The sequence below is a fragment of the Lampris incognitus genome, chromosome 6 (assembly GCF_029633865.1).
Source record: "Lampris incognitus isolate fLamInc1 chromosome 6, fLamInc1.hap2, whole genome shotgun sequence".
Lineage (NCBI taxonomy): Eukaryota > Metazoa > Chordata > Actinopteri > Lampriformes > Lampridae > Lampris > Lampris incognitus.
The window spans coordinates 16,612,475-16,638,796 of NC_079216.1; the positions used below are offsets into that span (position 1 = coordinate 16,612,475).

The 26,322-nt window shown below is 43.0% G+C and overlaps 1 protein-coding gene across 1 annotated transcript; it reads right to left on the reverse strand.

The window, feature by feature from the left end:
• Positions 1 to 1,313: 1,313 nt before the first annotated feature.
• On the reverse strand, positions 1,314 to 26,322 carry rfwd3 (ring finger and WD repeat domain 3). The gene is made up of 13 exons (XM_056282207.1): positions 26,099 to 26,322; positions 24,071 to 24,381; positions 21,203 to 21,447; positions 20,623 to 20,669; positions 19,267 to 19,476; positions 18,337 to 18,428; positions 17,562 to 17,676; positions 13,696 to 13,918; positions 11,125 to 11,275; positions 6,301 to 6,477; positions 5,883 to 6,097; positions 2,022 to 2,239; positions 1,314 to 1,571 (listed from the first exon to the last, which is right to left on the reverse strand). Exons 2-13 carry the CDS (start codon positions 24,379 to 24,381, stop codon positions 1,428 to 1,430), a joined length of 2,148 nt encoding a protein of 715 aa, XP_056138182.1. The 5' UTR covers positions 26,099 to 26,322; the 3' UTR covers positions 1,314 to 1,427.

Sequence of the window (26,322 nt, forward strand, 5' to 3'; positions counted from 1 at the left end):
TAACGGAAGCAGCCGAAAGTAGTAGTAGTAGACAATCAATAAACACACAAGTTTATTTGTAAAAAAAATAATAAAAATAAAAATAAAAAAAAATGGGGAAAGAATGGAACATGAGACAAGATCAAAAGGTAAACAACTGCTTTGGCACAAGACCTTCTGTCTGGACAGAATCTGTGGCTGTGATCCAGATCCAGTCTGGAGGGAGGTTACCTTTACTGACATGTCATTTTCTGACCAGACAGAAGACTGAATGAAGGATATGAGCTTTCTTTACATCACATGCCGACCACCAGCGTTGGGGCTGGATAACTGGGTTTTTTTTGTGGTCTTCCTCAAAGTTACCCATTGACTGTTAAACAGCAGTGGCAGCAGGACAAAAAAATTGATGGGGATAGAGTTGCCATACAGCTTTGTTCGAGAACCAAGGTTGAAAGCCAGATTATGATTATTCTATACACAAGGTGGTAGTTTAGATTTTCTGTATCAAACGTCAGTTATCAAAATAAATGATGGTAGCAAAATATCAGTTTTCTGCTAGCATACATATGTTGTATGTGTGACAAAGTCAACCAGCGAAAACTACTTGTGAACTTATCGGCTGCTTTTACAATCTGAACCTGTCATTTTACCAGCCGAACGAATGTTAAGAATTAGAAAAAAATAAAAATAAAAACTCCAAATGACAACTGGTTACCTGTTAAAGAAGCTGACATAGTAAACCAACTTAATGCCCTGTAGCTAATATCACCTGCATGCAACCGACCGACTGGTGGCCATGTACCACCCGTGCTACTGTTCTCTCTAGGATTGGTCAGTATTGTTGAGTTATGGTGACATGGTTGGAAGAGTCAGGAGGAGAATCAAATGTCCAATGGTCTGTACTGTTCTGGTGATCTTGGCCTATAATCAACTGTACATTCATCCAGATATATAACATCCAGCTCCACAACCACACCAAAACACCTGTTCACGTCCACTGAAAAACATCCAGAGTCCCAGTAAACACTCCGTTATGTACAGCACGCCAAGAAACTGTTCTTTCTTCTGACCATAAGTCACAGTAGCTGGTGGAACCATTTCACCAGTCAGCTTGGAGTTGAAAACAGAGACGAACCTTTATGTTACAGTGGCAGACAGCTTAAATTAACTTTGAAGCCACAATTAAGAGTTTAGCGACATTTGGCTGCTGGTCAGTTCCCAGCCAGACATACTGGCTTGTGCCATCGCCCTAAGCCCTGTGTTGCTGATGGATAGCTTCATGGTCAGCCCCCTGCTCTTATCCCCCCCCCCCCCATCACAGTGAACCAGTAAGGTCTGTGAAAGTAAACATCAACCCAAAGGGGTTCCTAGATACAGGCAATTTCCTTGTTATCAAACTAACAAGTTCCTCATTCCATCTGTTCTCCGGAAGGTGACGTTGACTCAGTTCACTCCCATTTGTAGATTTTCAGCATTTTCTCTGTGAGAGAGGCCAGATAATGGTCTCCATTCACCTCAAAGGGAGATATGCTCAACACTGGCAAGTCAGCAGGCAGCTTCTGGATCAAAGCACCACTCCCTGCATCCCATACCTGGAGAGGACAGGAGACACGTTTACAGTAGGTAAAAATCACTCGTGCTGGGGGAAAAGGTCTTCGCAGCAGTCATATTAGCAAATAATTACCCACTGTCTGGAGAGTCCCATTCTATCATACACAGCTAGTGTGCTGGTAAAATACTGACAATTGTCAATTTTGGGATGTACCAGCCATATAATATAACAGTCTGCAGCCCCTACCACTGTCTGGAGTTTTAGTTCCAGGCTGAGGGAAGGCGCTGCAGGCTGGCAGAGTGTGGCACCAAGAGTACTGACTGACAGCTATCACTGACTCTGTCAATAGCCCTTTCTCTCCCAGACAAAGACAGAGGCGTGCACGTAAGACAAACATTATCCAGTAACAACATACAATTAATAGCTTCTTAACTATGTCCATCACCCCCACCCCACCCCCACCCCCCACACACAAAAATGTTGCTCTGACCATGGTGGAGTTGGAGGCCTCATCCCCAGCGCAGACGAGTGTGCTGCCATCCCCTGCAGGACTGCAGAACACAGCGTTCTTGGTGAGCATTGTGCAAGAGGTTCCAGCATTGAAGGTCTGCACCGGGTAGCAGGAGAAGCTGGGTTGCTGGTTTGGCTCCTGCTGGGGGACACGGCCGAGCTGCATCAGCACACAGCGCATTGATGGGTTGGAGCGCACTGGAAATGAGAAAGGAGACAGAGGTCAGGAAGGGATGGCAGAGGTCCCCCCTTCAAGGGGAGAACAGAGATCAGGACCCAGAGGGCTAACAGCATGGTCTAGGTTGGACATGGTAACTGCTATGACCTGAAATTCACTAGGGAAGACAATCAACATTTTTCCAGCAAGCTACATTTTAATTAGCTAACATTTGAAATTTTCGTTTTTTTGATTGATTAAATGCAATTCCTGAAACACTGTCTACAGTCTCAAGACAAAGTGCATTCCCCATGACAGTTCGTGTTTAGTGCAACACTATACAAATTCTGCTAGAGTCCCCCAAAATTTGAGGGGGGGGGGGGCAATGACCACAACAATGTCACCAAATGGAAAAACGTCTGCTATTGAATAAATGTTGAGGCAATATGTTAAGTATCCGCAGCAATGACATGGTCAACCCTAAACGCATCTTTCTTTACCTTATACATGGACCTGATGACCACCAAATTTCTGTCATGTGTCTATAAACAATGGTATCTAATTTTGGTCAATAAAGATTTTTCTACACACAAAAATTCAACAAATATGTATTACAATATTCAAAATTACTGTAATGTAAAAGAAAATACTGAAAAAATACTATAAATATGGCTGTAACATTTCAATGGCTATCTAGTCTCCTCGGTTTGGCCACAACATTTCATCCACATCAATGTCAGTGAATTGATTGTTTTGAGTATTTTGCATGCAAGGATTTGTTCAATGAACATACACCGATCAGCCAAAACATTAAAACCATCTACCTAATATTGTGTAGGTCCCCCTCCTACCTACAAAACAGCTTTGACCCATTGAGGCATGGACTCCACAAGACCTCTGAAGGTGTCCTCTGGTATTTGGCACCAAGACGTTAGCAGCAGATCCTTTAAGTCCTGTAAGTTGCAAGGTGGAGCCTCCATGGATTGGACTTGTTTTCTCAGCACATCCCAGATGGTGAATCGGATTGAGATCTGGGGAGTTTGGAGGCCAGGGCAACACCTTGAACTCTACGTTCCTCAAACATTCCTGAACAATTTTTGCAGTGGGGCAAGACACATTATCCTGCTGAAAGAGGCCACGGCCATCAGGGAATACTGTTGCCATGAAGGTGTACCTGGTCTGCAACGATGTTTAGGTAGTTGGTGCATGTCAAAGTAACATCCACATGAATGCCAGGATCCAAGGTTTACCAGCAGAACATTGCCCAAAGCATCACACTGTCTCTACCGCCTTGCCTTCTTCCCATAGTGCACCCTGGTGCCATCTCTTCCCTAGGTAAACGACGGACACGCACCCAGCCGTCCACATGATGAAAAAGTACAAGTGATTCATCAGACCAGGCAACCTTCTTCCATTGCTCCATGGTCCAGTTCTGATGCTCACATGCCCAATGTAGGCGCTTTCAGTGGTGGACAGAGATCATGGGCACCCTGACCAGTCTGTGGTTACGCAGCCCCATACGCAGCAAACCGCAATGCACTGTGTGTTGTGACACCTGTCTATCATAGCCAGAATTAACTTTTTCAGCAATTTGAGCTACAGTAATTCTTCTGTGGGATCGGACAACAGGCTAGCCTTCACTCCCCATGTGCATCAGTGAGCCTTGGGTGCCCATGACCCTGTCGCTGGTTCACCAGTTGTCCTTCCTTGGACCACTTTTGGTAGGTACTGACCACAGCATACCAGGAACACCCCACAAGACCTGCCATTTTGGAGATGCTTTGACCCTGTCTTCTAGCCATCACAATTTGGCGCTTGTCAAAATCGCTCAAGGAGGCTTGCCCATTTTTCCTGCTTCCAACACATCAACTTCAAGAACCGACTGTTCACTTGCTACCTAATGTATCCCACCCCTTGACAGGTGCCATTGTAACAAGATAATCAATGTTATTCACTTACCTGTCAGTGGTTTTAATATTTTGGCTGATTGGTGTATGCATACATGAATGTAAGAGAGATAGTGTTAAACTGAAAACAATATAAATTTTGATTTGTACGACTTACTTTGTTTATTTTTGTGTCAGTTGTATGATGTGTTTACAGGGTTGTAAAGATGTGCTTTACAATTGCATTTTGTGTGGAAAACATTCAGAAATTATACAGTGTTAAATGAGTCGGTGCAGGGTTTTGAGACACTTTTTACAGTGTCATTAATCAATAACTTAATTTTAATTATTTGAGGATTGCATTTAAACAATTGAGAAACTAATTCTAAAAATCTCATTAATATAGCAACACAGAACATAACATTTCTAATAGAGAAAAAAATACAGCAACAGTGCACATAAAAGTTAATCTATACAAAAACAACATTTAAGCACGATTTCATCAAAGTGAAATGTCTTAATGACAAAGACATGTCAAAACTCAATGTGATTCATCACATTATGTAATGCATCGAGGATACAGTGCATGGTGAATTATTTTGTACACTAGCCTGATGGCTTGCTCTTTCAGCAGGTCAGGCAGCATAGGGGTTGGGATGGTGACATTAGGGTAACTGAGGATAAGTTCAGGCTGTTTGACCTGTGAGGACTATTTCACTCTAGGAGAAAGACCTTCACAAGATGCTGGCAGGCAATACTTGCAGGAGAACAGAACTTTATCTGGTCACCATGGAAACTTGAACAACAACTTGCCTTTTGTACCATAATTTATCTTAGACGATTAAAAGTTCCTATCAATACAGTATACAGGTGTGAATACTGATTTGATGACCCACTCTAAGCTAAATTCCTCATATGTGCATCTCTATCTGCATTGTCTGGTAAAATTAACCCAACCAATACCGACCCGGCTCTCACGAAAGTGAGTAGTAACAAGCAATTGGATTTTTTTTTAACCTTTATTTACCCAGGGTAGTACGCTGAGCACGTGTGCTCTTTTTCAGCAACACCCTGCTACATAATAATGAATAATAATAACTTTATTTATATAGCACCTTTCTAAAACAATGTTATAAAGTGCTTCACAAAAAAAAACAAAAAAAAACAAACAAACAAAAACAGATAAAACCAGACAAGGCAGGAATAAGAGTAAGATCAAATAAGAGTAAAATTAAAAACAGTAAAAATAAAAACAAATCAAACATTTGTAAAAGCTTTCATAAAAAGAAGTTTTAAGACGAGATTTAAAAGAAGCTAAAGACTTAGTTCGTCTTAGCTCAGCAGGAAGAGAGTTCCATAGTGTGGGGGCTCTAACAGCAAAAGCCCGATCACCTTTTGTAACCAACTGAGACCTGGGAATAACTAGCATATTCACACAGTTCCACAGATTCACACCTAGGAGCTACCCAGAACAACCACAGTCTTCACTGGTGGCCACTGAGCAACTCCACTTGAGCAGTTTGTTGGGGGGGGGGGGGGGGGGTTAAGCTCAAGGGCACAATCAGCCGTGGGTATTGAGGAAGGGGAGAACGCCGTTCATCCACCTCCCACTTTATCCTCTCGGTTCGGGGATCAAACCAGGACCTTCTGGTCTATAACCTTTAAGCCACGGCTGCCCTTTTCTTCATCAGACCAGCTTAAGTGTTAGCGGTGTTAAGGTTCAAGTTCAAAGTTTTAAGATTTGGGATCAGTGTTAAGATTAAGGTTAGTGGCGTTAAGGTCAGTGTTCGGCTCTCACCTGGTCGGTAGGTCACCAGGCAGTGACGGCTCACCGTCTCCACCTGGATGTCGGTGCATCTTGAAGCCTCCAGGGGCAGGATGTGAGGCCGATAGCTAGTCCCATCAATCTGCTCCCAGAAGCACCCTGCTTCCAGGGAGCCGGCTATCAGCCCTCCGCAGGGGAAGGAAGTGGAAGCTGCTCGGGGCACGTAGCACAGAGACACCACCGGACTCCTGCAGGAAGTTCAACCATTAACTGTATACTGTCCCTCGTGGAAATATGATGTATACCAGCAATCATAAAAGAACACAATACGTGTTGAATATATTAATAAACAAAGACAGACTGACTGGTGCTCTCACCAGTCAGTGCGACTAGAATTCTTGGCCACGTGTGAGTGAGTGAGTGAATGAGTGAATGAGAGTGAGAAAGAGACCTGGATCCTACAGGCTGGAGCTCCTGGACATATGTGCTGGTGTCTCTGGTGTCGTATACGAGCACAGAGCCATTGATTAGGCCAGCGTAGATGTAGTTACTGTTATCGAGGCACCAGCAGCAGCTCCATACTGGCTTGCCAGTGTTGTAGGTCTGGACGACTGTGTTGGTCACTAAACTGCACACAAAGGAAGGAAGGAAGGAACGGTCACATCAGTGATAGTTTCGATGAAGCGGTTCCATGGTTTCAAAGTGCCAGCATTTCCCCACAAACCCTGGCTCACATGGACTGAATTAAACTGGTTTGTTTTACCCAGAGTGAAACTGATTTATATAATAGAGCTTTATTTACTCAAGTTCAGTGAAATGAGATTCGCATCCGCTTTTCGAGACCAGAAAACAAACATTTAAAACAACTTAAAATGACAAGGGTACAATATCTCACAATAAACATTCAAGCAACAAGGATTACAACAAGCAAAAACATTAAGAAAAACAGAAAGCCACCAGATTACGCACTAAAATTGTTGGGGGAAATCTAGTTTCAAAACCACTTGCAATCATTCAATTTGTAAAACGTGCATAGCACCAGATCTCTTAACACTATGTAAGATCTTGGAGAAGCCTCGACAATAAAATCTTGCAGATATGCACAGCTTATCTGCAAGATGATAATTCGGGTGCAGTGACAGAGTACATTTTGTCATTCCAAATAAATATTCATATGTAGGACAGTGGTCTGATGTGCGGGCTTACAAGCACAGCAACAGTCATGGCATTGAAAATTTTTGAAATGATAAAAAACAAACAAACTGAAAAGCGTTCCATACAGCCACAAATATTTTAGGCTTCTCACAGTGATTCTCAAACTTTTTCTGTCATGCCACCCCTTTGCAGGAAGAAAAATGTTCATGCCTCCCACCAACAAAATGGGCCAAGTTTACCTTTATTGAAATAACATCAGGATCATGAACATTCCTTTCACTTTTCTTTCAGGAATTTCTGTTGTGCAAATAACAAACGCAAGTTCCACTTGAACTTTATCAAACCTCTTTTTGTGACATTTGTCACTAGATTGCCCCATCAGTCTGTGATTTTTCAAAAACAGAAAAAAACAAAATAAAATTTAAAAATCACTTTGCTAGAACAAAAACAAAGTTCAATCTGTGCAAGAAGAAATGCATTTGGGACAAACGATGAGCATGTCAATTTGTGAGAGCTCAAGTCATACCACTGCATCAGTGGCTGCAATAAGCCAACAGAAATTACTGAAAGAAAAGTGAAAAGAATGTTCATGATCTTGAAGTTATTCAAATGAAGATAAACTCGGCCCATTTTGTCACCATTCTGTTGGCGGGGGGCATGAACATTTTTCTTCCTGCAATGGGGTGGAATGACAGAAAAAGTTTGAGAACCACTGCGAGAAGCCTAAAATATTTGTGGCTGCATGGAACGCTTTTAAGTTTTTTTTAAATCTGTACTGTTTTAAGTGAGGCAACAGCAGAAAAGCCCATCTCACAGAGATAGGATGTGGTGAAGGGAAGCATACTCAGTCTCCACACCAAGCCAGAATTCACTCAGTGTCTGAGCTGTGAAGCTCAGCCTCAGGGTAGAGTCAGATGTCATTTCAATGAACTGGTCCTCTTCAGCAGAGCTGAAATCAGCAGGTACTGCTGCATTGAATGGATCTGTCACCCACCAATACTGAGCACTGTTGTTTTGAAAGTATTTTTGAAAGAATCCTCTCAGGGAAGAGATGTGCTCCTTAAGACATGAAATCACTGTAGTGGCTCCAGAATCACTAGTTTCAACAAATTCAATCAGATTCTCAAAGAAATCAGTATTTCCTTAATCAAGTCACCTGCCCCACATCTCAAGCTTTCGAGTGAATGCACTGATCTTTGTCTGCCAGGTGAGGAAGGTGCTTGTCTCTGCCTTGAAGCTGAAGATTTAATTCATTCAGCTTTCCAAATATATTGCTGACATAGGCCAGTTTCATCAGAAATATTTCATCACTAAACTTGCTTGCAACTTCATGCATATGCTCCTCCTCCAGAAACAACCCAATTTCCTCTCTGAGCTCAAAGACTCGTGACAACACTTTACCTCACGAGAGCCACCTAGCCTTGCTGTGAAACAACACAGCTGAATGTTCAGCTCACATCTCCTCACAAAGTGCAGAGAAGAGCCATGCTCTCAGGGGTCTTGTTTTGATTAAATTGACCACGCTAACAACACGGTCAAAACCTTGTTTAGGTCAGGGCAAATCTATCTTGATGCTAGCGCTTCTCTGTGTATGACAGTGCGTCCATTGCACATTTGGCGAGACCCTCTTGATTAGTGCCTGCAATCCCGTTGTTTTCCCTGCCATGGTTTGTGCACCATCCGTGCAAATGCCTGCACAATTCTCCCATTTCAGCCCATATTCTGTCAGGTAACAGTCCAGAAGTCTACAGAGCTTATCAGCTGTCGCTCTACTTGGGATGTACTTGCAAAATAGCAAATCCTCACACAGTGACTCTGACGTGACAAAGCGAACATAAGCAATAAACAAGCAGTCTTTATTGTTGTCAGTAGCCTCGTCCTCTTATAAGGCAAAACATGTCTGTTTTTCAATGAGTTGTTCTTCAAGGTAATTTGAAATGTCCCATATACGTCTTGCAACTGTATCACTGGACAGAGGGACAGCCTTCAATTTTATAGCGCTTGTCTCATCAAAGATAGCTGACACCATATCTAACCGCAGGAAGTATTAGCTCCTCTGCTATTGTGTGTGGTTTCTTGCACTGGGCAATTCTGTATGCGACTTTGTATGATGCCATTAGTGCTTTGTTGTTCACTGATGCAGCTTTTCTAAATCAATGTTCCTGCTGACGGTATGCACCAAGTTTTCTCTGAACGAACTCGAGTGGCTTGTCTCATCAAAGATAGCTGACACCATATCTAACCGCAGGAAGTATTAGCTCCTCTGCTATTGTGTGTGGTTTCTTGCACTGGGCAATTCTGTATGCGACTTTGTATGATGCCATTAGTGCTTTGTTGTTCACTGATGCAGCTTTTCTAAATCAATGTTCCTGCTGACGGTATGCACCAAGTTTTCTCTGAACGAACTCGAGTGGCATACTGACGTGACTGGGGTGTAATGTCTCTAAGTGTCTTCTTAATTTGTTTGGTCTCATACTACCAGCTGCCAGAGTTTTCAGACATAAAATACACACTGGTCTCTCCTCATCTCCCACCACATTCACTGTGAACCCAAGAGCAAGATAGGCTTCGTCATATTTTCTTAACTTGGTTTTTGGTTGATTACCGTCAGCGAGGCACTTTGTCTTTGTCTCGGAAGCATTCCATTCTGTGAACCTACAGACTGTGTCTCATGAAAGCATGTTGTGCTGATTGTTCCGCCGTGAAAAAGATTCCGAAATCAAAACAGTAGTTCTGCACTACAACCCCCCACCCCCGTCATGCCTCTGTGCCCCCTGGGGGGGGGGGTGCACCACACACTTTGAGAAAAGATGCTGTAAAGCAACAAAAATCCCTTCAACCAAGTGAACAAATGTACAGCAAGAGTATACGAGTCCCGTGAGTACGTTTATATGTCACCAGTATTAGTATCCTCCTTATTATTCTTCAACATTGTGAGTACATGACCTCCTTCAAACCAAAGTACATTTAATTTGGGAAGGGTTAGTCTGTTTAGATTAAGGCTGTTATGTAATGCATCTTTAATCAGTTTTGGTAATTAGTCTCATTGATACTGGGATATAAGACTTCAAGTAAATGTGATGAATGAAATCCCTGCTGCAGCTCATCAGATAAAAATCCAAACACTTTGTCAACATTTTTTGGCCTCCTTTGCTGTTCTCTTTGCTGTATGTGGCATTAGAGATATTATTTTCAGTGTTTCTGAATGCCGAAGGCATATTGATATTCCAGTGCAGAATGCCTACATATGATATACGACAGTGAAAATGATGCCATGTGTGTCAATGAATACACCCTACATCACCCAGGTTCAACCGCCTGTTATGTTTTAGACACATGCCCACATTAACTCCTGAATGAAATCAGACCAATATGTTTATCGGGACAAATACATGGGAGGAAGGGATAAGCTTATATGGTTTATGATTTTATCCTATTTAGGACAATCACAGGGAAATAACCGGTTCTGTATCCTTTGCCAACACTGCCCACCAGTACACTCATTTACATACACACATGCTGTTAACTTACCTGTTAATATTTTAATCACTCAAAGCCCACTGTATCACGTTTATGTATGAAATGTGCCATACTATAGCGTTTTAACGATTCAGTGACAATAAAGTGTTCATATGACATTTGTTCTGCCTTAACCAAACAAAGATCAAGTTGTTAGTGTCTAAGCAACTGAATAACATTTGACTTTAATACTGATACCAGCCCATGGGCCACAGGTTCCCACCAATTTTTTTTTTTTACTTTCATCTCATTTCCCATTAACGGGAGAACAAAAACTAGCCATATAATTTCATGAAGGACACATGAAATGATGCAGGCCATCCCCTTATCTGTACGCTCACAACTTTTTAACATACAGATCAAGGTGTTCTGGTAAATTAAACACCAATCTAGTCCGTACATATTTTTGTTCTATGCCTTGTGATGGCCTGGCGGCCTGTCCAGGGTGTCTCCCCGCCTGCCACCCAATGACTGCTGGGATATGCTCCAGCATCCCCGCGACCCTGAGAGCAGCATAAGCGGTTTGGATAATGGATGGATCAATGGATGGCACACAAACGGTGCTTTGTTTCTTTTTTTGTGTGTGTGCGCATGTGTGTACCTGGTCAGTTTGACAGTATTGTCCAGAGCTGCAGACAGCAGAATGCTGTCTTCCTGTTGGCTAAAGGCCAATCCTCTGATCTGTTTGGTGTGGATGGGAATATATTGGCCAGCCTTCATGTTCATCACACTCACCTTCTTCACACCACAACCTAGAGAGACAAGAGATATATTCACCCTTAAGTAATTAAGTTTTGTTAAATATAAATTGAGATGCAATTGAAAATACAATGCAAGTTTTAAAAAAAAAATCAATGTATTACTGCTGAGTTACTTTCATTAAGTATGAAAAGTGCAAAGTTTCACCTCCAACCCAAATCAAAAGACATCCGACTCGCTGGCAGTTGCTCTGTCAGTTAGCGTTTTAGGGATTAGTCGCGGTTTCAGACAGGTTCAGCTAAACTGGCACTTTCATGGATTTAGTACGCAGCTGCATGTCAAGTTTAACGTAATTACCCTGTCAAAAGCAGCATGGGTTCAGCTGAACTGCAGCTTAACAGACCGCGGTTCGTCACATTAGCGCTAAAGAGAAAGAAGAGTGGAGGCCGGGAAAGAGCGGACAACATGCACCACCTACCCCTAATTTGCTTCACCTGGGAAGGAAGGGGAGCCATCCCCCCTGGCCCAGGAGGGGCACATCTCAAGACTATCAGTGCTGGCATTAGGGACAATCAGTGCGCGGTTAGCAATGTTAGGGTCAACAGCTAACGGTGCCAGCCGGCAGGAATAAACCACCTTACCTTCTGGAGAACAGGGAGGAGAGGCCAGGAAAGAATGGGTGATGAGCACTGCCTGCCCCTTAATAGCCTCAACTGGGGAAGGGGAGGGGGGACATTCCCTCCAGCCCGGGTGGGGGTGCCTCAGAAAGCTATTAGCACTAACACCTGAAACTACCTAGGCGACAGTGGGCTTAGTGCAGGGAACAGCTCTTTTTAGGAGAGAGTAAAAGGGTTTGGCGACACCCTTTATTGAAACTGTAAATAACATCCTGCCTTCGGCCAGAAAATCTGAATGAATAGGGTCGGAGCCCCTGCCACAAGGCAGGCGCAGTGGGGGGCTGGGGAGGTTTGAGAGGGCGCAGGTAGACTCGCGCTGGTGGTGAAAGTCACGGGGCCTGTCCTCATCGAAGCAATAACAGCGGGGCCTTGGTGGAGGATGAAGCTGCTGCTAATGCTGCGGAGGGGAGTGCTGGGAACGAAGATGCGAGCCCAGCTGCTCCGGTGCTTTCCGGGCTGTTTCCAGCCTATCGACGAAGGCCTGGATATCCGGACCAAAAAGGGAGTCACGAGAGAGGGGTACGTTGAGAAGGAGGTGCCACTCACACTCAATTCAGGGGTAAGTCCAGCCAGCGATGTCTGCACCCCACCTGTGCAGCACGCATGACACGGCCACCATTGATGGCGAAAGCCTAGGGCATCCGTAGAATGGTGGCGGCAGTCATCTATACTAGAGATGTCCTGAAACTACTTTTTCACTTCCAATAACGATACCGATACCACAGCTTTGGCTATCTGCCAATACTGATATCAATCCGATATTTTGTTTCATTCTTGTACTACATCTACTACTACTTTCAGCTGCTCCCGTTAAGGGTCGCCACAGCGAAACATGTTTCCATCTCTTCCTGTCCTCTGCATCTTCCTCTGTCACGTCAGCCACCTGCATGTACAAATAATAATAATAATAAAATACATGGAAGCACTTTGCTTATGACAGCCAATTACCCACCGAAAAACACCTCACTCAAATGGAGAACAAAAAAATACTTCCCCAGTATATAGTCCACAACAACAGTTGGTTATGAAAGACTGCCACCCTTGATTCAAACACTACAAAAAAAGAACCAAAACAAAAAAAAAACAAAAACAGGTACTGTAAAACTTAAAGCGACCAACATTGGAAAAAAAAACATCTCAGATCCGTACTCCAGGTGGCTGAGGGAAAAAAGTAGACAAGCTGCGGAGACGCTGGTTTTATAGGAGGTGGGGTGCTGTGTGGCTCCTACCACTGGGTTGGGTGGTGAGGGAAAAGATCTGTCTCAGGTGCCAAGGCGGAGCCTCAAAGGGATAAACCAATAGCGAAGCCCGTAAGAGGACGAAGCTTGTACAATATAGAACAGTTTTTTATTCAACAAAACCTCACTCTGGTTTCTGTCAGCCTTTCTTGGCAATGCCGTGGTGTGCCTGATGATCAAGTCAAATTCTAGTCTTAAGCGCTTTCAAAGCAAGAGGAAATGTACTTTGTAGACAGCAAAAGACAGATGAAGAAAATCTGTGATATTTGTTTTCTTGTAGCTTTACAAGCTATGTGGTGACAGATATTGTGCATGTGTGTGTGTGTGTGTGGGTCTGTCTGAGAGAGACAGAGAGAGAATGGTCACATACAGTGCACATACGTAGGTATCAGAACATTCAGACCACTCAACACGACTTGTGAATTTGTTAAGCCCTAAGGCGATAGCAGCAATAACCGTGAAAATGAGTTCAGGACTGATGGTGGCCTAAATGTTACAAGCTGTGCAATTATATCCAAGAAAATAAGAACTACAGATTTGGAGATGGACCAGTCTTACCAGGCACCAGGGTGGAGTGTGGAGAAGGCTGCGAGGCCAACAAGCAGCTCAAAGGCTGGCAGTAGGATAGCACCCTGCAGCCCCCGGCCTGAGATACCAGCACCGCCTTGGAGAAGTTGTAGTGGGCCATCCTCGACCCCTCCTGCCTCTGGGACAGTGCCTGGACAAAGCTCCCTACTGAGGAATGAGTACTGCTTTTCTGGGCAACCAGCTTCTTCAGTTCCTAAAGAAATGGGGGGTGGGGGGCTTTTAATGAACCTAAAATCACTCAATATACATAGTGATTACAATATATTCATTCATTCATTCATTATCCAAATCGCTTATCATTACTCAGGGTTGCGGGGATGCTGGAGCCTATCCCAGCAGTCGTTGGGCGGCAGGCGGGGAGACACCCTGGACAAGCAACCAGTTCATCACAGGGCCCACACACACACACACACACACACACACACACACACACACACACACACACACACACACACACACACACACACACACACACACACACTAGGGGTGTAAAGGTACACTACCGTTCAAAAGTTTGGGATCACCCAAACAATTTTGTGTTTTCCATGAAAAGTCACACTTATTCACCACCATATGTTGTGAAATGAATAGAAAATAGAGTCAAGACATTGACAAGGTTAGAAATAATGATTTGTATTTGAAATAAGGTTTTTTTTACATCAAACTTTGCTTTCGTCAAAGAATCCTCCATTTGCAGCAATTACAGCATTGCAGACCTTTGGCATTCTAGCTGTTAATTTGTTGAGGTAATCTGGAGAAATTGCACCCCACGCTTCCAGAAGCAGCTCCCACAAGTTGGATTGGTTGGATGGGCACTTCTTTGAGCAGATTGAGTTTCTGGAGCATCACATTTGTGGGGTCAATTAAACGCTCAAAATGGCCAGAAAAAGAGAACTTTCATCTGAAACTCGACAGTCTATTCTTGTTCTTAGAAATGAAGGCTATTCCATGCGAGAAATTGCTAAGAAATTGAAGATTTCCTACACCGGTGTGTACTACTCCCTTCAGAGGACAGCACAAACAGGCTCTAACCAGAGTAGAAAAAGAAGTGGGAGGCCGCGTTGCACAACTGAGCAAGAAGATAAGTACATTAGAGTCTCTAGTTTGAGAAACAGACGCCTCACAGGTCCCCAACTGGCATCTTCATTAAATAGTACCTGTTAGAGCCTGTTTGTGCTATCCTCTGAAGGGAGTAGTACACACCGGTGTAGGAAATCTTCAATTTCTTAGCAATTTCTCGCATGGAATAGCCCTCATTTCTAAGAACAAGAATAGACTGTCGAGTTTCAGATGAAAGTTCTCTTTTTCTGGCCATTTTGAGCGTTTAATTGACCCCACAAATGTGATGCTCCAGAAACTCAATCTGCTCAAAGAAGTGCCCATCCAACCAATCCAACTTGTGGGAGCTGCTTCTGGAAGCGTGGGGTGCAATTTCTCCAGATTACCTCAACAAATTAACAGCTAGAATGCCAAAGGTCTGCAATGCTGTAATTGCTGCAAATGGAGGATTCTTTGACGAAAGCAAAGTTTGATGTAAAAAAAATCTTATTTCAAATACAAATCATTATTTCTAACCTTGTCAATGTCTTGACTCTATCTTCTATTCATTTCACAACATATGGTGGTGAATAAGTGTGACTTTTCATGGAAAACACGAAATTGTTTGGGTGATCCCAAACTTTTGAACGGTAGTGTATATGTATTCGTACCGCGAATTTATGGTACGGACGTCACGGTTCGGTACATGCAGCCATACGACAAATATGTACGTTTGAGAGTCAGTCACACTGACATAGCTTAATGGCGAGAGTATAGCTCATAGACTAAAAAATAGCCATTCTGATCCAAACTCCAATCCAGAAGGTGGCGATAAAGCACTTAAACGCTGTTTGTCAACCGCCATTAAGGAACAAAAACAGCAGAAGGCACGCCAAAACATTAAGCGGACGTTTTCACGTGGACTATGGCGGCGAGTGCAAATGAGACAGACCCGCCTACTACTTTCAAATCGGCTGTGTGGGAAAATGTTGGGTTCGCAGTGGACTACAGCAGTGATGGAGAGCGAGTGGTTGATCGGACAAAGACTGTGTCGGCGTTGTTCAGCAGTTGTACGGTATGTCAGTGGAAACACGTCGAACATGCTAACGCATATAAGATGACATCACCCTGATGTGCCAATCACCGGAGCTAGGCAGAAAAAAATTGGACAACAACAACTACTTGTTAAGTAGTCTAGTTACCAAATCAGACAGGGCCTAAACCATTACAGAAACAATTGGCATCTACATTTCAACATCTATGCGCCCATATGCAGTAGTAGAGGAACCTGGCTTCAAACATTTATTAAAAGTGCTCAAGCCTCGTTACACTGTACCATCCAGTGTGCACATAAGCCAGTCCGTGGCCCGGCCCTTTACAGGTGCACACAAGCAGTGATTGAGCACGAGCTGTCCACTGCACCTGCCGTTGCACTAACAATCGATGGACCGACCACCTGTGCTACTGAAAGCTATCTCACGGTGACCGCCCACTTCATTAACTGTGACTGGGAAATTAAAAACTCAGTTCTAACGTGACCTGTGTATGAGCAGCACACTACAACCACCTAGCTGAGAAGCTACTAAAGGCAGTAGAAGAGTGGAAACTAGAAAAGCCCAAAACCATAGCTGTGACCACAGACAATGCTAGAAATATTGTTAATGCTGTCAATGAAGCAGGGCTGGGTCCATAAATCGGATGCTTTGCTCATACCTTAAACTTAGCATCACAGAAAGGCATGGCAGTAAACTAGGTATAAGCTTTGAATGTTTAAATATAGTTTAAGTGGAACTAACTGAAACACTGTACAAGTTTTATTTTTTTATTCTCTTTATTTTATACTTTTACATAAAAGATGCTTTTCAGTTTTGTAGCTGATTGTGAGCAATTGCTTTTTTTTTTTTATCAGCCTACATAGAAATATGACCTGTGCAAGAGTGTGTGTTTGCTTGCAGTTCAAAATAAATGAAAAGGCATGCATTTGGGATTTTTGTAGCTTTTTTCCTGTTGTACCGAATTCGTACCGAACCGTGACCCCAAAACCGAGGTACGTACCGAACCGTGGCGTCTATGTAAACACACACATATTGACATCTAGGGACAATTTTAATATGGCCGATTCACCTGACCTACATGTCTTTGGACTGTGGGAGGAAAGCGGAACACCCGGAGGAAACCCACGCAGACACGGGGGAGAACATGCAAACTCCACACAGAGGACGACCAGGAACGGCCCCCAAGGTTGGACTACCCCGGGGCACGAACGCAGGACCTTCTTGCTGTGAGGCGACTGCGCTAACCACTGCACCACCGTGCCGCCTGATTACAATATATTTCTTAATTTCTCTACAGGGATTCATAAAGTTTACGTTATCTGACATCAAGAGATCCATCTCCTTTAGCGAACTAAGTAATCATCACTTGCAACTTATCTCTGAGATTCCAACAACTCAGTTTATCAAAGTTTGCTTGTTTGGTCACCAAGGGACTTATGTTAATTAATACACATTAGGTTATATTTTGTACTAGTGATCATTTTGATAGGTTTAACTTTTTACAAATAGTGAAAGATTTAACTGAAGGGCCCAACACTTAACTAGAGACTGTTTAACCCTATTTTTAAATCGTGAACAGAAAACCTTCTTGGGGAAAACAAAGACGTGACGAGTGTGTGACAATGGGTGGAGCCCCATTATCTACTACCTGTCAATCGTCTTTTCTGCATAATTGTAACCATTGCAGTTTAAGCCTTCTTGGTAGCATTGGTTAGTATAATTATAACAGTCATGGTTACTAACCTGTACTTCTGTGCGTAGCTTTCCACACTCGTCTTTCACAGCCTGCATTTGTAGTCGGCACTCAGCATTATCCACCTCTGCCTTTCTCCTTAGGGTCTGCTCCATCAATAGAGACCTGAGAGAGACAGAGAGAGAGAGAGACAGAGAGAGAGAGAGAGACAGACAGACAGACAGACAGACAGACAGAAACACACACACACACACGCACGCACACACGCACCCACACACAGAGTTTTGGAACCCTTGTATACACACCCATAACTGGTATTACCACCTATTGCCCCTAGAGGGGATTGTTGGCTTTCCTTATTGTGCATTAAAAATCCTCCATATCTGTGTTACATCACCACCCTTAGATTTTGAAAACTTTGTCAAAAACAAAGTTTCTCGAATAAGACTGTAAATAAGAAAAAGCAGAGTTTGTATCATGAATGCCTCGGTTCTACCATCCAGGACCCATACCAACATTTTCAGATCCAAGAAAATAAGGTTTATTAGCCCTTTAACAAACCTGGTGTTGTATAAGAGATGACCTGGGCCCTGCATGTAAACCAACAGTAGCACTGTGCTGGAGCATGTCCACAACCAGGATCACACTGAATATTTTCAATGCGTTTTCAGACAGAGGTTCGTTCACTTCAAATGAAAAAATAGTCACTACAGAATCGTCCTGGAGCTGACATGTTTAAAGAGCGCTTAAAATTGAACGGTCTGCAGTGATGAGAAGGCCTTCCTGATCAGGTGTGAGGAGTCTGACAACAAGGCGGTCTCTCACCTCCTGATGCTCTCCAGCTCCGTGTTGTCCATGGCTCTCAGCTTGCGAGCGTAGAGCAGGACGATGTCTGAACGCTTGGCTTTCTTGTTGCACTGCAAAGATGCAGCCAGAGGTCACAGGTTGAAGCAAGTTTCGTAAGAAGTAACCACAGAAATTACCTACAGTATCAATGCCACTGGCACTATAGTTGGCTTCATTTTCGAGACCACCAACATTACTAGCAAATCAGTACCAAAGAGATTATTGGGCAGAGCTACAACGCTTAAAGCATGTACCAGTGACCCCAGAATGTCAATATAAGATAACAATATAAGGGCCAAGTAAAGAAGGAAAATGTAAAGCTAAGCGAAGCGTTAGAATGGCAACACATTCACCAACAACAGCCTACTGATTTATTTTGACAGAGTTCAACTACAGGTAAAAAATACCCCTTGCAGTTCGGGAATTGCTGTTGATTTGTTATTCTACTTGTGGAGATGTTGGTTTGAATGAATTATCCCCCCCCCCCCAAATCTAATACGCACAATTCATAATTCTACTGTTAACTCCCAATCCATAAACTAATGTCTTGGAATTTATCAAGGACAGCAAAATTTCTGAATAAAACAATATCTATTTACATAAACACATTATAAAATAGCAATTTACGATACACTGGCTGTTTTCGATCATGTTTAGACATTATGCACATGGGGAGAGAGGGCCATTTCCCCTCTAAAGAGGGGCACAGATCACAGATCCTTACGGGGGGGCAAAACAAAAGATGAGTGATTGCAATAAGGTAACAAGGTAACAAAGGGAAATGGGGAAGGGGAACATAAACCAATAAAAATTAACGAATACAGAAGAGACTGGATTCAACTCATCAAGGATACGAAATAATAAAAGGAAAAGGTTAAAGCCATTCCCCACTGAACTGAAAACACTAACCTGTGGGCACTTGCCAACTTGGCCCTTGCCCTTCAGCCAGCGCTCTATGCAGGTATAGCCGAAGAGATGGCCACATCGCAAGGCAGCCAGGCGGTGCTCTCCCGCTGTCGTCCATGGCTCAAAGCAGATGGTGCAGGTATCCCCCTCGTCCCCATCCGCCGGGGGCTGCTGAACTGACACTGAGCTATCAGCCACAGGGGCTGGTACCGGCTGGAGATGAGGTGGGTGGCAAATGAGAGGAAAACAAACACAGGTCAGTACAACCTGGCCGCAGCTTGCAATTTAGTTCACTCTGATGGACATATTTTAAGATATTTTCAGAACTTCCTCACTTCTTAAGTGTTTTAGTAACTCAATAAAACAGCAGGCTTAATTTTGACACACTATTCCTGCCTTATTTTACTATCCTGGTGAAAAGGTCGACTGACTGATACATTATGAATCAGTTAACACTGGATACCTAGAGATAAAAAGTAGTCCTGGGTTAGGATATCCTTTACATGCCTTAACTGGTCATCCATAGTCCATAGGTCGTGAATACACTTTGCTCTCAAGTTGCCAACCATTCATTTTGTTTAACTGTGTACATGTACTATTTGGTGCTGACAACACAAAATGGATTCAGCTTCTTTAACAACATTCGAACACCAAACAAGTAGACCCCATTTACAAAAGTTTTTATCATGCAATCTGCATCTGGCTATGTTATCTGGATAATAAATGATCCAATCATGGCTTTTACAATAATACTTGGGATTTACATGGCATTCTCATTGTCTGCGTTGTGTCCAAGTTGTGATCAGACATCAGTTTTGGTGTGCACTATGCAAAGAAAATGACTAGGTGGGAAAATAGAAAGGCTATTGTCAAAACTAAAGTGCACAGTATTGCTCCAGACGTTTGACAACCAGGTTAGATAAATAAATATATGTGCACAGCATTGTACCTAGCAGGCTGAGTACTAAATGACAGTTTTAAAGAGCCAGTTTTGCCAGCATCAAATTACAACAAGTAATCCCAAAAATCAAAACCACAATGTTTGACCACTAGAATGTAAACACCAGGAGACCACAGTATTTCCTCAGAGGGAAAGCAGCTACGGAAAACATCCTAGTCAAGATGGGGAATTTCTTCCCCCTGCATCAACCTTTGCAACAGAAAAATGGCTGTATTTCAACAGATTTAAGTCCAGAGAATTACAAACATGTATTGTATTTTCAAATGTGAAGAAAAGTTTTGCTCAAGTGAATGTTAATATCCTCACTCAATAAAAGAAAACAGCCTGCTGTCCACGATTGGAAATACAGCCCACATACAAAGGAAGTAATCTTGTTTGTTAGATGGAAAATGCCTCACCTGATCGACCTGAGCACCAGCTTCTGAGCTCCCAGGATCTGCTGCAGCTGTGTAGTCGACAAAGGGAAGAGAATCACCCGTTTGTAGTTTCAGAGCAGAACAGTAATACAAAACCCATACAATGAATGTTTTTGTTTGCTACTAACTCCATGTTTTTCTGTGATACTAATCCCGAATTTCCCTTGCCTAGCTATCACTTAAGCAGACTGCCTGAATGATTTTAGCCACCAATTAACAGGGAAAACTCTTGGGATGAACTGAAGGCTTCGGTTATATTTTCAATATTTTTGGCATAGTTTCCATTGACGAAATTCTTGCTACTCCATGTCACTCCTCCATCATCCATGATTCCCTGTCACATCTCTATCAGCTTATTCTAGAATCAAGGGAATATTTGTTCCATCCATTGTCAGGGTACTGCATCTATGACTTTTGATGTCCTTACAGACTGTTGCTTGGAACATTGGTGATCCAGAAAGTCATTTTATCCTACTGTTACCCTCATTATAAGCCTCTCTGGACAAGAGCTCCATCTGAATGACTAACAGGAAAATGTAAAATGAGTGATGGTCGAGCATACTTGTATCAACAGGCTCCTGTGGCAGGGTGACCTGGACTGGGGGGTTGTGCAGAGGGCTGAGTGGTGGGGCAGGGGCATTGGTGGGCTCCGCCAGAACTTGGACCTCCTCCTCAGAATCGCTAACCTCAGTGGAGCTGCCCGACTCTGGCTGAGCCACGCTGGCAGCTGGGGCTCGAAGAAGGAAGTCAAGGAAACTTGTGGCGGGGGCAGCAGTCTGGCTAGGATAGTGTACCCTCAGGCCCCACCTAGAGCACCACATGTAGACAGTAGACAAGTCACTGTATTTTTATCCTCACATCATTGTCACTATATTGTGATAAAGACAATGGCTAGCGTCACTTATGGAGAGGATTTATGGAAAGTCCTATTGTGGATTACAAATCCTCTGCCACCATCTTGACATAATGACCCTTCAAGTTTGGAAAAAACTTCCTGCTTAAAAGAGACTGTAACTGAGAGTTCTGTGACAATTTGATACCAGCAACAACATCACATCAGTGGATGCTGACATTGCTTTCTTTAAATATTGGCATGTTGCACATTTTGTCTCGTCCCTGGGGAAATCTTTCAAGGCTTTACTTATGCAATAACAAAATACCATTCAAAACAGCTGTTGATAGAGACGCACCGATATCATGTTTTCACTTACAATACCGATTCTGAGTACGAATCTAAGTATCAGCCAATACCAAGCACCAATCTAATCTATTACTTTTAAGTAATAGTACAGACTTAGACCATTACTTCGAGAACATTGAGCAAAATAGTAACGATAGAATACATCAGGAATACATTAAAGAAATAAAGTGCCAAAAATCCAGTAAATCAAGCCATTTTGCTTTTACTTGTGACATATTCATTTTTTAGCTTGGTATCAGCCAAATATCCAATACCAGCGACAGTATTGGTGCATACTTCATTGCTGAGCAAACACTCTGGTGCTGTTCTATTAATATGTGCAATCTAGAAAACCGCCTGCTGCAAAAAGTCTAACAGAAGGTTCCTAATGGCTAAGGAGGGTGTCAGGACACTCAAGGCTGTCTGCTCTACTACAAGACAATAATCTCCATCTGACGGACTTGTGTTAACCAAGCTCATGCAGACTCTGTAACTGGCACTCTTGTTGTAGTTTAAGAGTGAGTTGTACAGGTTAGGTTAAAGCACAGTCATTTCTGTTGACAGTTTTCCCTCGTGCGCCTTATTTATAAAACAAAGTCACCTGGCTTCAGCCAGTCTGTACATGAGCTGCTAGTTTCAGCACAGACATGTTTATCGATGACTGTTACTGTAACACAACTTAATCTGTGAGCTGTCAATATCATCTTCCAGTGATGGAATGGCAGTTATTTGGGTCATATGCTGGAGACGGAAGAGAAATAAGGAAAAAGTAAGGAAGCAGGAAGAGAAGATAATGAAGGAGTAGGAAATTGAGCAAGCGCAGCAAGCAGATCAAGAACAAGAGGAAGAAGATGACGTTTAACAATTTTCTTTAGGAACAAACCCTACCAGGAAGTGCCACAAATTAAAAACAGCAGAAAGGCACATAAAACAAACATCTGCCTGATACTGCCCTCGTTCAGATATGGCAATTTGTTTTCCATACATTCAACCAAGTTCATCATCTATATATCACCCCCCATTTTCTTTCATTCATTAGTTTATTTACGCATGTTTCATGTAGTTTGTATACTCAGTAACTAACATCTTTAATAAAACAAAGACACCTGTGCATTTGTATGTAGCCTGATGTAGCTGAAGGAGGGATCACTGATATAGCTGAACTTAATGCACCCTTAATTTTTTAAGACTGATTTATAGACTTTGTTGCTCAACTATGGAAGGGGGTGGCCTGAATGTCATCTTTACCTTGTAGTTGATAATCTCGCTCGCTCAAACAAATTGTACTGATGTCGAATCAACCTCAGATGCGAAGCTACATTTTTTTGGGATCAGTCTAGGGCTGGGCAATATAACTGAAAATGTTATCATGATACGTTTAATTGTTTAATTTCAGTCGATATCGATAATTTTAATGACTTATTTTTAATACAGACCAGGAGAAAAAAGGTTGAATTTAACCACTTTATTTTGAATTTAACCACCTCACTTTGAATTTAACCAATTTATTTATCAAGGCACACAGGTAATTTTAACGTTAACACAACAATGCGTACTCCAAAGTATGGATGCCTAAGGTGATAAAATAAGTTTGTTGTATTCCCGCTCTTGGTCGGGACGGTTTTCCTGCACAGTTTACACAAAATGGTGTTCTGATATCGGTCAGACTTTAAAAAAAAAAGAAGAAGCAAAACACAACAAAAAAAAAACCCTGCCATACTAGCGAGATGACCTGTTCTTTTTTAATCAACAATTTCCTCACCATCATCACCCATTTTCTCACTCCACCTATTCTGTTGTGTCCCATGTCGATGGTGCAACCGAACACACCACCTGATAAATGATTGGCTGTTCGCGTGGCACTCAGCACACTCCATTATCAAGGGATATGATAGGCTGTTTATGAGCAAGGGAGGGAGCACTCATATTTGTTGTGTGCTTTCATGGCAGTTTGCATTTAAGTGAAACTATTTAACATCCTATTGAATGATTTTCTTATTTCTATTGATGAAGTGTCTACTGCCGGTACGGATCACCATCGTTTTATCGTCCAGACCTAGATTAGTCATTTATTATATGAATAATAATAAAGCAGAGCCAACACCTGATGGAGTTTGTGGACTGACAAAACAAATACAAACACACCTTCAACTAGAGAGCACATTTTGTCCAGAAAATGTGTGGGCTAGCTGAAAGTATAGGCAGGGCATGCAAGTTAGATGAAAGTACAAAGCCGCTGTCCTCTGATACCTGACCCTGCTGCGTCTGGTTGACCTCTGTGTCGCCGAGGTGGTGCGTGCAGGCCTGGAGCTTGCCTCTGCACGCTGACTGAATGCCCAGGTGGCGGGGAGTCGAGGTGGGTAGTGGTATAATGCTGTATCTTGCTCCTCTTCGCCATAATCGTCTTCATTGTCATCGTCCACCTCGGTGCTACTGCCAGAGTCAAGGATGATATGGGGTAACTGGACACCCTCTGCCTGGCCCTCTACGGATGCAGCAGAAACCCCCTCCAGTTCCATGTTGAGGCCCCCCTGGGGAGGGTCCACTTCCATGACCTCCATCTGCACAGCAGGATGAAAAAACAAACAGAAACAAATTTAAACAATAACGTGACCCAACAATAACAATTGTTTTAAACTATAATCGAAATTGAAATTATAACTTTCTTAAATTGCTTTATGCATGCTCAATAATCCAGGTAAGGAAATCACAGAAATTTGAATCAGTTCATCTGGACACGTTTATTGAAAGAAACTTTTCATCACACAGATGAGTGATGAAGTGACCTCTTCAGTCTAAACTGACTCACCCTTATAAACAATACAGTGGCATAACGCCCGAGAACAATGATCGGTTTCATATGTAAATTGCCATGGCCATTAACTAGAGTGACAATAGCAATGTGTACTATATCCTCATCTTTGAGAGACTGGCCTCTGGCCTGTAGATGGGTGTACACTGCGGAGTCCTGGCCTGAGCCATCCTTGTGCCACCCTCTTCGCCAGTCTGTTTGGTTTCCCCGATGTAAAAGTCACGGCAATCCTCTTGGCACTTAACAGCGTACACTATATTGCTCCGTTTGTGCCGGGGAACCTGATCCTTGGAGTGAACCAGTTTCTGGCGCGGCGTGTTTTGGGGTTTGAAAGCAACTGAGACACTGTGTTTGGAAAATACGAGTCTCAACTGTTCCGAAACTCCGGCCACATACGGAATTACCACTGGTTTACAATTAAATCATGACAATGTTTTTAATATGTTGTTGAACCGATCACCAATAGTTTACAGTTATCTTTTATGACATTCACACGCACGGGCTTGCGGTAGAATGTGGACACTGTCCAGAATAAAAGAGAGGGACTCGAATGGAGAACAGCAGGGTTTGGAGAAACGCATGAAATCGGACTGCAGTTGGAGCGATTGTTAACTGTGCACACGTCGTGCTACCAGATATCCTTCCCTTCTTCATCAATCAGTATGGGTCTGTCACATAGCTCCAACCGACCTTCTTGACGTCGCCTACTGAATCATCGTTCGACCAGCATCACTTCAGTGCACAACAAATCATTAGCTCTCACTGACAGCATAAGATCCTGTATACGGTTTCCGACTACTCAGAGGCTTTACTCGCAAACCTCGAACATTGGAAACTGAGTGTTTGGGATTGTAAACGACTGTCCAAAATCAGTTACAAAACCAATGTGCTGTGCTAACTGGCTAACCAACAGAGGGGGGGGGGGGCAACTAGCTTTAGCTCACGACAGGTCCTGAAAATGACGACAGTGGTGTTTCATTCTGAGCAACCAGAGTTTACAAAATCACTAAAAATGTGCACCTTCTCTTTTATATCTATCTGGGATACGTACCTTGATAATCTGTTAATAATCCCCCTTTAATGACAGACTCGTGCTAACTGCTAGCTTCCGCAACGGCTCGGTTTAAGTGTTGTGATCTATGGAAGGGGGCAGAACTTCGGGCCGGCGATAAAAAAAAAGGCCTCCTGCCAAATTAGCCACGCTAACCAGCGCCAGTTATTAAGATCTGCCTAACCCATCGCTTCATAGGTGTTACGGTTACAGGGATCGATAGCCACAAACAAATGTGTATGGCGCAACCAAAGTATTTACAAATGAATGATCCCTCGGAGTGTAATCGCAGTAACGTTCTTAAAAGATGTATTGCGTTAACCAGCTAGTTAATCCCTGATGTTAATCGTTTGCATGGAAATAAAGCTCGACAAAAGCCCAGCCGTTAGGATATATCGCCGAACCACACACCCACCTGGAGCCGAACCTGGATCTTCTAACAGCCTCCGGCCCGACTCGGGCACTTCAGGGAGAATCGTATGACACTAGTACTTGCTAAATACTTTAAGCTATGGTGTTTATCAACGTTAACTGAAACGCGCACTCGGTGATCCGTATCATTTCAGGTTGTCATGGGGGCAAGGCGTTAATTCTTCAAGCTGTTTCACTTCACTAACGCATTTCACTGGCGGGCTCGAA

Excerpts from the sequence above, each read along its gene's own strand:
- rfwd3 (XM_056282207.1), bottom strand. The coding sequence starts at position 24,381 with ATGGAGGTCATGGAAGTGGACCCTCCCCAGGGGGGCCTCAACATGGAA. Across the intron at positions 20,670-21,202 it reads ACAGGAGCCTGTTGATACAA|CTGCAGCAGATCCTGGGAGC; the intron begins GTATGCTCGACC and ends TCGACTACACAG. Across the intron at positions 2,240-5,882 it reads CCTGGTGACCTACCGACCAG|TGCGCTCCAACCCATCAATG; the intron begins GTGAGAGCCGAA and ends TCTCATTTCCAG.